General features: G+C 43.2%; 1 protein-coding gene across 1 annotated transcript in view; it reads right to left on the reverse strand.

Moving 5' to 3' along the window:
• Nucleotides 1-4,656: 4,656 nt before the first annotated feature.
• Nucleotides 4,657-10,124, reverse strand: part of SNRPD1 (small nuclear ribonucleoprotein D1 polypeptide) — a 19,763-nt gene continuing 14,295 nt past the window's right edge. Inside the window, exon 4 of the mRNA XM_008049862.1 lies at nt 4,657-4,854. Coding sequence (XP_008048053.1) covers nt 4,778-4,854 — 77 coding nt within the window. The 3' untranslated portion in view covers nt 4,657-4,777. The remainder of the gene's footprint in view (nt 4,855-10,124) is intronic.

Below are 10,124 nucleotides of genomic sequence, written 5' to 3' on the forward strand. Positions count from 1 at the left end.
GAATATCTATCTTCTTGTTATTATCTTCTTTGTTAACCTGAATCTCATTATGTACTAACCTCCTTCAAAATATATGGAATATATAAATGAAATGTTAAAACTTCACTGAGGGTCAGGCTCGGTGGCTCAGCCTGTAATCCCAATGCTTTGGGAGGCTGAGGTGAGCGGATTGCCTGAGCCCGCGGGTTCAAGACCCGCCTGGGCAACTTGGCAAGACCTCATCTCTACAATAAATCAAAAAAATTAGCCGGGTGTGGTAGCGCGCGCCTGTAGTTCCGGCTACTTGGAAGGCTGAGGTGGAAGGATCGCCGGAGCCCAGCAGGTGAGGCTGCAAGGGCCGGGAACAGCCACTGCACTCCAGTCTGAGCAAGAGTGAGACTCCCAACTCAAAAAAAAAAAAGAACTTCACTGAGAAGAACTCGTTCAGATAGAGAGCACGCTATCATGTTCCCACATAGAAAGCACTATATAATAGCCGGGTATAGTGGCTCACACCTGTAGTCCCAGCACTTTGGGAGGTGGAGGCTGTATGACTGCCTGAGCTCAGAAGTTTGAGATCAGCCTGAGCAACATGGCAAGACCACCGTCTCTACAATAAATCAAACAATTAGCCACACATGGTGGCACATGCCTGTGGTTCCAGCTACTTGGAAGGCCGAGGTGGATCACCTGAGCCCAGCAGCTCGAGGCTGTGGTGGCCATGAGTGTGCCTGGATGACAGAGTGAGACTCCCACACAACATGTTGCAAATTTTCCCCTTTTCAAAAGCTTTCCTTATTTTGCAAATCCAGAAGACTTTCACATTAAATAATGAAGACCAGCATGACATACTTTTTATTTTGTAGAGGATAGGGCTCTGCTGTCGCTGAGGCTAGAGTGCAGTGGCATGATCACAGTTCATTGTAACTTCCAACTACGGGGCTCAGGAGATCCTTCTGCCTCAGTCTCGCCTGTAGTTTGAAATAGAGGTACAGGCCAGCACGTTCAGCTAACTTGTTTTTTTGCAGAAATGGGCCTATGTTTGAGTTCCTGCCCTCAAGCAATCCTCGCCTTGGCCGTCCTAAATGCTGGGATTACAGGCATGAACCCTTATGCCTAGCTTGCAGACATACTTTTATTTATTTTTTTGTAGAGATGAGGTCTCACTCACTATGTTGCCCAGGCTGGTCCTGAACTCCTGGGCTCAAGCAATCCTTCTTCCTTGGCCTCCCAGAGTGCTGAAATTATAGACATGAGCCCCCATATCTGGTTCCCAGACATACTTTTAATAGCTCTAAAAAATGTCTACTATTAGGTTGTAACATTCTTCATGTTATGAAGGTTAGGTCTTCAAGGAAAAGTGCTATACACATTATTAAATGTCATGTGACATCCATTATAAGCAATATGCGAGCTTTGATTACTGTCTGTATTAATACTTTTCAAAATACTAAGCCATCTTTGCACAACCCAACATAATTATGATAGATTAAAAGACACTGTGAAATTTGATTTTCTATTATTAAGGTTTCCTATCTAAATACATAGTAAGTTTCCTTTAAAAAAAATGTAAATTTCACAATAAATGATATCAGATCTGCCTTTTTTGGGGGAGGGGATCACGGGAAGCATGTTAAAGTCTAGTCTCTTTTCTATTCCTACTATAATGCTTCCTTTATAGCTACCGATGGCAATCAGTTCACATAGCTTTTTCTTCATACAGTTTAAGCCCTTTCACATAGAAATGATGACCTCTAGTGGAATAAACAATCTAGTACCCATTGTACTTTCCTTACATAAACTGTTTCTAGACTGGTTTCATATTGCAAATATCTGAGACCCCAAAACTCTCAAAACATACTTAAATTATTTTATGTTATACGGCATTTTCATCTTGGAAAGTTGTTTTATTTTTTTGAGTAGGGGTCTCATTCTGTTACCCAGGCTGGAGTGCAGCGGCACAATGGTTCACCGCAGCCTTGACCTCCTGGACTCAAGCAATACTTCCTCAGTCTCCCAAACTGCGGGAACAATAGGTGCATGTCACCACACCTAATGTTCTGATTTTTTTGTAGTGACAAGGTATTGCTATGTTGCTTAGGTTGGTCTTGAACTCCTGGGTTCAAGCAATACTCCTGCCTTCCAAAGAGCTAGGAGCCACCACACCTTCACTTTCTTTATTTTTTAAAGAGATAGGTCGTCTCACTATGTTGCCCAGGCTACAGGGCTAAAGGTATGATCATAGCACACTCAAACTCCTGGGTTCAAGCAAGCCTCCCACATTGGCCTTCTAAGTAGATGGGATGGGACTACATAGATGTGTCATTGTGCCTGGCTCCAATTTTTAGGTAACATTTGCTTCCCTTTTAGTCTATAAGCTCCACAAAAACGAGCCAACTGTTAGTTTCCTCCACACACTGCTGCAGTAGAGTCCTTTGTCAGCCGGGCTCGGTGGCTCAGCCTGTAATCCCGTGCCTTGGGAGGCTGAGGTGAGTGGATTGCCTGAGCCTGCGGGTTCGAGACCAGCCTGGGCAACTTGGCGAGACCTCATCTCTACAATACATCAAAAATCAGCCGGGAGTGGTAGCATGTGCCTGTAGTTCCAGCTACTTGGAAGGCTGAGGCGGAAGGATCGCCAGAGCCCAGCAGGTCGAGGCTGTGGTGACCGGGAGCGAACACTGCACTCCAGTCTGGGCGACAGAGTGAGACTCCAACTCAAAAAAATAAGAGTCCTTGGTCTTTTGCCTTCTGCTTCGGTTCAACCAATAGGAACAACAGATCAGAAGATGGAAAAGAATGACACCCAAATACTGATCTCCCCAGTTTAATTTACAAAATCCATGGGAAAAAATTATATACATATAGGTTGTATCTTGTCATGCTAGCTCACTTTTAACACATTTACTATTAACGAATACTCATGGGCTGGCTGCAGTAGTTCACACCTATAATCCCAGCACTTTGGGAGGCTGAGGTGACAGGATTGCCTGAGCCTGCGGGTTTGAGACCAGCACGGGCAACTTGGTGAGACCTCATCACTACAATAAATCAAAAAATTAGCCGGGCATGGTGGCACATGTCTGTAGTTCCAGCTACTTGGAAGGCTGAGGTGGAAGGATTGCCGGAGACCAGGAGGTTGACGCTGGGGTGGCCGTGAGCATGCCACTACGCTCCAGCCTGGGTGGCAGAATGAGATTCCAACTCAAAAAAAAAAAAAAAAAAAACAACAACGAAAAACAAAAAAATGGCCAGGTGAGGTGGCTCAAACCTTTAATCTCAGCACTTTGGAAGGTCAAGGCGAGAGGACTGCCTGAGCTCAGGGGTTCAAGACCAGCCTGGGCAACTTGATGAGACCTCGTCTCTACAAAAAATAAAAAATTAAGCCGGGCTTGGTGGCTCAGCCTGTAATCCCGCACCTTTGGGAGGCTGAGGTGAGTGGATTGCCTGAGCCCGTGGGTTCGAGACCCACCTGGGCAGTAAGACCTCACATCTACAGTAAATCAAAAAATCAGGCGGGCGTGGTAGCGCATGCCTGTAATTCCGGCTACTTGGAAGGCTGAGGCGGAAGGACCGCAGGAGCCCAGCAGGTCGAGGCTGCGGTGGCCGGGAGCAGCCACTGCACTCCAGTCTGGGCGACAGAGTGAGACTCCAACTCAAAAAAAAATAAAAATAAAAAATAAAAAAATAAAAAATTAGCTGGGTGTGGTAGTGCGCACTTGTAGTTCCAGCTACTTGGAAGGCTGGGGTGAAAGGATTGCCTGAGCAGTCACGGCTGGTCAAGGTCAAGACTGAGGTGGCTGTGAGCGCCGTGGCACTGGACTCCAGCCTGGGCAACAGAGTGAGACTGCAACTCAAAAACAAAAACAGAAAACTCATATAAAATTATCTTAATCACCATGATTTCCACATTTCTCCCCTTTTTTGGATCACAAAACTTGTGATAAAACTGTTTGACCCCTGCCAGATAATTTGTGAAAAAATAGCTAATTACTACATGTTCACCTCAATGACTTATGAACAATAGAAGAAACACGTTAACTGTGGAAAAATCAAGAAATGTTTGAATTTACTTAATAACAATAGATACTTAAAATATACGATATATATTCACAAGTTTTATAGTAAGTTCTTTAAAACACACACCTCTACTTCTTTGCTCTATCTCTCAATTTACTTAACCCCGTTGTGGGGCCCAAGTATTTTTTTTTTAAGGTTAATCTTTGCAGAAAATCTTCTTATTTAAAAAATTAAACAAAAATCTACATGCATAATTAAATGAAAGCACAGATTTAGGACCCTCACATTCTCAAAGTTAGTTTTTCCTCAGCATATAAACAACCAGTAGTAAGATTTCCAAGAAACTATGCACTGAGAGGTATTTTTCTCTAAACCAAGTAAAGCAATTTTTAGAGATCCTTACTAACAATGGGAAAGAATAGTTTTGCTGTCAAATAAAGTAGATCTTTTTCCCTTTTGTTCAGAAAAGTCTCTTGTGTAAAAGTGTTTGATAGAGAAGCATGTCACTGCACTCCAACCCTCCAACCTGGGCGACAGAGTGAGACTCTGATTTAAAAAAAAAAAGCAAAATTAACGAAAACGAAACCAGCCAGTAGAAATGCTTAGCTCTCACTGATAATTTCATGAATATCGAGGAAAGTCTAAAACTTTAATTTGATATACTCAACAGACAATTCTGTCCCACATTTATGTTTATTAAAAACTGACATAAACAAACAAAACCTGTACAAAAAAATATGCCAAAGCACTGATTACTTTGAAACAGTAATCTCGAGAGACATTATCGTCTAGGACCCCCTCTTCCTCTGCCACGGCCACGTCCTCTTCCTCTACCTCGGCCTCGGCCTCTTCCTGCAACTGAGGGAAAAGAAAAACAAAGTAAGTTAAGTTCTCTTCTGCAGTGATGTTACCTGGCCAGCACACACAGCATTTACACACACACTCTTCATTAGCAGCTAAAGTAAAGAAAAGTTTAGCCAGATTTTTTCAATTGTTAGACCTTAATTTCCCCCATCCCTCCAAGACACTTATGCAGAACCAAGAATTGCTGACCTAGGAAGAATTATTATATTTGTTTCATTTAAATTTATTGAGAAATTTGTCAAGTTCTAAAACATTTTTTTCTTTGTATCATATCTCAAATTCATCACAAAATGAATCGCAAATGACTTGAATCTTACACAAGATGGGAGGGATATATCAGTGGAATAGAATATGAATATCCTGTTCTAGATTTTTGGTTACTGAAAAGAGTCATACCAAATTAATTCAAAACCAAGAAAACTTAAATATATTATGCTAAATAACAATCTCATAACTCTTCAGTAGCTTAGGTCATTTGACGGACACATAATCTAGTGTTTTAATGCATAGAGCAATATTCCTGTCACCTGATCATTCTATCTAGTTGAGTATCACAGTGAGGCTGGGCACAGTGGCTCACACCTATAATCCCAGCACTTTGGGAGGCCGAGGTGAGAGGATTCCCTGAGCCCACCAGTTTGAGACCAGTCTGGGTAACTTGGTAAGAACTCATCTCTACCATAAATAAAAAAAAAATTAGCTGGGCATGGTGGCACGTGCCTGTAATTCCAGTTACTTAGAAGGTTGAGGCAGAAAGATCACCTGAGCCCAGCAGGTCAAGGCTGCGGTGGCTGAGAGCGTGCCAGTGCCCTCTAGCCTGAGTGACAGAGTGAGACTTCAACTTAAAAAAGCGTATCATATGCCAGGCTCAGTGGCTCAGCCTATAATCCCGCACCTTGGAAGGCTGAGGTGAGTGATTTCCTGAGCCCGCGGGTTCGAGACCCGCCTGGGCAACTTGGCAAGACCTCATCTCTACAATAAAAATAAAAAATCGGCTGGGCGTGGTAGCGCCCTGTAGTTCCGGCTACTTGGAAGGCTGAGGCGGAAGGATCGCCGGCCACTGCACTCCAGTCTGGGCGACAGAGTGAGACTCAACTCAAAAAATAAAAAATAAATAAAAATAAAAAATAAAAAGGGTATCATAGAGATAGAGAATTAATCACCCAAATGAAATTATTTCATCTTCAGACAAATGTAGCTGAAGTCAGTCACAATCCAAATTTCTACATTCAGAATCTAAAGAAAACAAATGTTGTCTTGGATTGAATCCTGAAACCAGAAAAAGGACATTAGAGGGACAATTGGAGAAATGTGAACAAGGTCTCTAGATTACATAACTGTACTGCATCAGTGTTAATTTTCTTATTTTACAGTGTTATTCTGTAAAATTTTACAATGTTATTATGTGAGGCATTAACATTTAGAGAATCCTGGTCAAAGGTGTACAGGAACTCCTTGTACTGTACTATTCTTGCAACTTCGTTGCAAGTCTAAAAAAAAACTTTGTAAACATTAGTGTGCAAAGTGTTTGCTGACTTCAAACCAATAATTTTTAAAGATTTCCTGGATACTGTATATAATACATATGAAATGCTGAAATTTAAAAAATATTTAAAATACTGACATTTGACTGAATTGTAGTATTTAGAAGCCTCAATGGACATTATTTAATTTCAGTTATTTTAAACTATACTATTTTATTTATTTATTTGTTTTTATGAGTTGTAGTCTCACTCTGTTGCCCAGGTTGGAATGTAGTGGCACGCTCACGGTCACCCCAGTGTCCACTTGCTAGGCTTTTGCAATCCTTCCACCTCAGCCTTCCAAGTAGCTGAACTACAGGCACGTGCTACCATGCCTGGTTAATTTTTGATTTATGATAGAGATGAGGCCTCGCCAAGTTGCCCGGGCTGATCTTGAACCGGCCTTAGGCAAATCCACTCACCACGGCCTCCCAAAGTGCTAGGATTACAGGCTGAGTTACCGAGCCGAGTCTAAACTATACTATTTTAAATGGGCAAACAAAAAAAGTAAGCCTGGGACTGCTATTAAAGCACATTGATCACACATCTCCAATTTCTTCTGAAATACTTATTCATGACAGAAAAGAGTAAAAAGTACTCATAAGAACAAAGAAAACAGCCGGGATCGGTGGCTCAGCCTGTAATTCCACGCCTTGGGAGACCTCATCTCTACAATAAATCAAAAAATTAGCCAGGTGTGGTAGCGCGCGCCTGTAGTTCCAGCTACTTGGAAGGCTGAGGCGGAAGGATCGCCGGAGCCCAGCAGTTCGAGGTTGCGGTGGCCGGGAGCGGCCACTGCACTCCAGTCTGGTTGACAGAGTGAGACTCCAGCTTTAAAAAAAAAAGAACAAAGAAAACAAGAGGAAACACAACGGGTAAAAGATTTCTACCAATTCTGAAGTCATATAGTACACTGGCAACTATAAATGTTTAGTCAAGAGTAACTTCTGAAAAACCTAGGACTTGAGAAGTCAGGAGTGAGATGACACGAGGCAAGGGGCTGATAACAGAAAAATGACTCACAATCCTAATGCAGATCAGACTGGTCAGTGCTCTTCCCTACCTTTCAAAATCAATTCTCACTTCCTTGGCAGGAAAGTAGGAAAGAAAATGTAGAATCAACCTAAAAACATTGATGTAGGTCTTAGATTTGAAAATTCAGTTGGCCCTTCATATCCATGAGTTTCACATCTGTGGAACCAACTACAGATCAAGAGTATTCAGGGGGTAGGGGGAGAAAGCTTGTGTCTATACTAAAGTACAAACTCCCTACCCCCTTTTTTGAGTTGAGGTTTCACTCTGTTGCCCAGACTGGAGTGTAGTGGCACAACCATGGCTCACCAAAGCCTTGACCTCTTGGGCTCAGGTGATCCTTCTGCCTCAACCTCCCAAGTAGCTGGGACTATAGGTGCATGCCACCATGCCTAGTCTTTTTATTTTTTATCTTTAGCTGAAGTCTCACTTGTCACCGTGGCTGGAGTACAGTGGCACGCTCACGGCCAATGCAGCCTCAACCTGCTGGGCTTAGGCAACCTTTCCACCTTAGCCTTCCAAGTAGCTAGAACTACAGATGCATGCCACCACACCCAGCTAGTATTTTTGTGATTTATTACAGAGAGGAGGTCTCACCAAGTTGCCCAGGATGATTTCGAATCCCTGGGCTCAGGCAATCCTTTGGCCTCGGCCTCCCAAAGTGCTGGGATTACAGGCTAAGCCACCGCGCCTGGCCTTATTTTTATTTTTTTGAGACAAAGTCTCACTATTTTGCCTAGGCTGGTCATGAACTCCTAGGTTCAAGCAATCCTCCTGCCTCGACGGCCCCAAGTGTGGAGATTACATGTGTAAGTCATCCCACCTGGCCTGAACTTTTATCTGGTCATATAATTAATGAAACAACACAGCATGACAACTATTTACATAGTATTTACATATTAGGTACTGTAAATAATCCAGGGATGACAAAGTGTACACAAAGATGTGCACGGGTGATATACAAATACTACACCATTTTATGTAAACTTGAGCACTTGGAGATTCTGGTGTCTGTAGGGGGTCCTGGAATGAATTTCCCTGCAGATATCAAGGGGCAACTGCACTTACAAAGTGGAGAGCGACATGAGGCACAGGGCTGAGGGAAAGGGAGATGGAGAAAGGGGCTGTATCAGTGTTTTTCAAGCTATGGGTTTTAATCAGATCTTTAAAAAGTAGAAAAAGAACAGAATAAGAAACTTAAGGACATTCGTGCCTATTAAGACTCATTACTGCAGCTGGGCATGGTGGCTCACGCCTGATACTCAACACTTTAGGGGTCAAGGTGAGAGGACTGCCTGAGTCCAGAGGTTCAAGACCAGCCTGGGCAACTTGGCGAGACCTCATCTCTACAATAAATCAAAAACCTAGCTGGGCATGGTGCTGCGTAGTTCCCACTACTTGGAAAGCTGAGGTGGAAGGATCACCTGAGCCCAGCAAGTGGAGGCCGTGTAGTCTTGAGTGTGCCACTACACTCCAACCTGAGTGAGAGAGTAAGACCCTGACTCAAAAAAAAAAAAAAAAAAAAAAGTTAAGGGTATACCTGAAGACAGGATGGCCTAAATAAATAAATAAGTATATGCCAAGACAAGGTCAAGAAACTGTCTCAGAAATAGATCAAAAAGGCAAAGAGAGAGAAAAATGAGAGGAAAAAAGAATTAGAGAATCAGTCAGGAGGTCAGATTATTAAGAACTCTAAGCCAGGCTCGGTGGCCCAGTCTGTAATCCCGCGCTTTAGGAGGCTGAGGTGAGTGGAATGCCTGAGCCCGCGGGTTTAAGACCTGCCCGGGCAACTTGGTGAGACCTCATCTCTACAATAAATCAAAAAATCAGCTGGGTGTGGTAGCGCGTGCCTGTAATTCTGGCTACTCGGAAGGCTGAGGCGGAAGGATCGCCGGAGCCCAGCAGGTCGAGGCTGCGGTGGCCGGGAGCGGCCACTGCACTCCAGTCTGGGTGACAGAGTGAGACTCTAACTCAAAAAAAAAAGAAAGACTGAGGTGGAAGGATTGCCTGAGCCCAGCAGGTCAAGGCTGTGGTGGTCTTGAGTGTGCCACTACCCTCTAACCTGGGTGACAGTGACGACTCTGACTCAAAAAAAAAAAAAAGAATTCCAGGAAGAAGTTGGGCATGGTAACTTGTGCCTGTAATCCCAGCACTTTGGAAGGCTAGGTGAGAGGACTGCTTGAGCCTAGGAGTTAGAGAGTAGCCTATGGCTATATAGCGAGACTTTGTCTCTAGAAAAAAACTGAGAAATTTAGCTGAGTGTTGTGGTGTTCACCTATGGTCCCAGTTACTAGGCAGGCCGTGGCAGAAGTCAGCTGAGCCACTGTACTCCAGCCCGGGCAAGAGTGAGAACCGACTCATCAGTTAAATAAGTAGAATTCTAGGAAGAAAGAACAGAGTGTGCAAAAGGGAAAAAAGTATTAAAGTTATACTAGTTAATTTCTTAGCTATAAATGGCAATATTCACATTGAAAGGGTCCACCAAGTACCTAGAATAAAATGAAGTGGGGAAAAAAAAGGGAGGACCTTATTCCAAGTTATTAAGGAATTTCAGAATACTAGAAACGAAGAGTTCATCTCCAAATCTTCCAAAGTGGGGAGGGTGGGGGGACAAGGAGGTACACCATGAAAAAGACATCAATCTTTTTTGTTTTGTTTTGTTTTGTTTGAGTTGGAGTCTCACTCAGTCGCCCAGACTGGAGTGCAGTG

This window comes from Carlito syrichta, unplaced genomic scaffold (genome assembly GCF_000164805.1).
Source record: "Carlito syrichta isolate Samal-C Ts95f unplaced genomic scaffold, Tarsius_syrichta-2.0.1 Scaffold138500, whole genome shotgun sequence".
Classification (NCBI taxonomy): domain Eukaryota; kingdom Metazoa; phylum Chordata; class Mammalia; order Primates; family Tarsiidae; genus Carlito; species Carlito syrichta.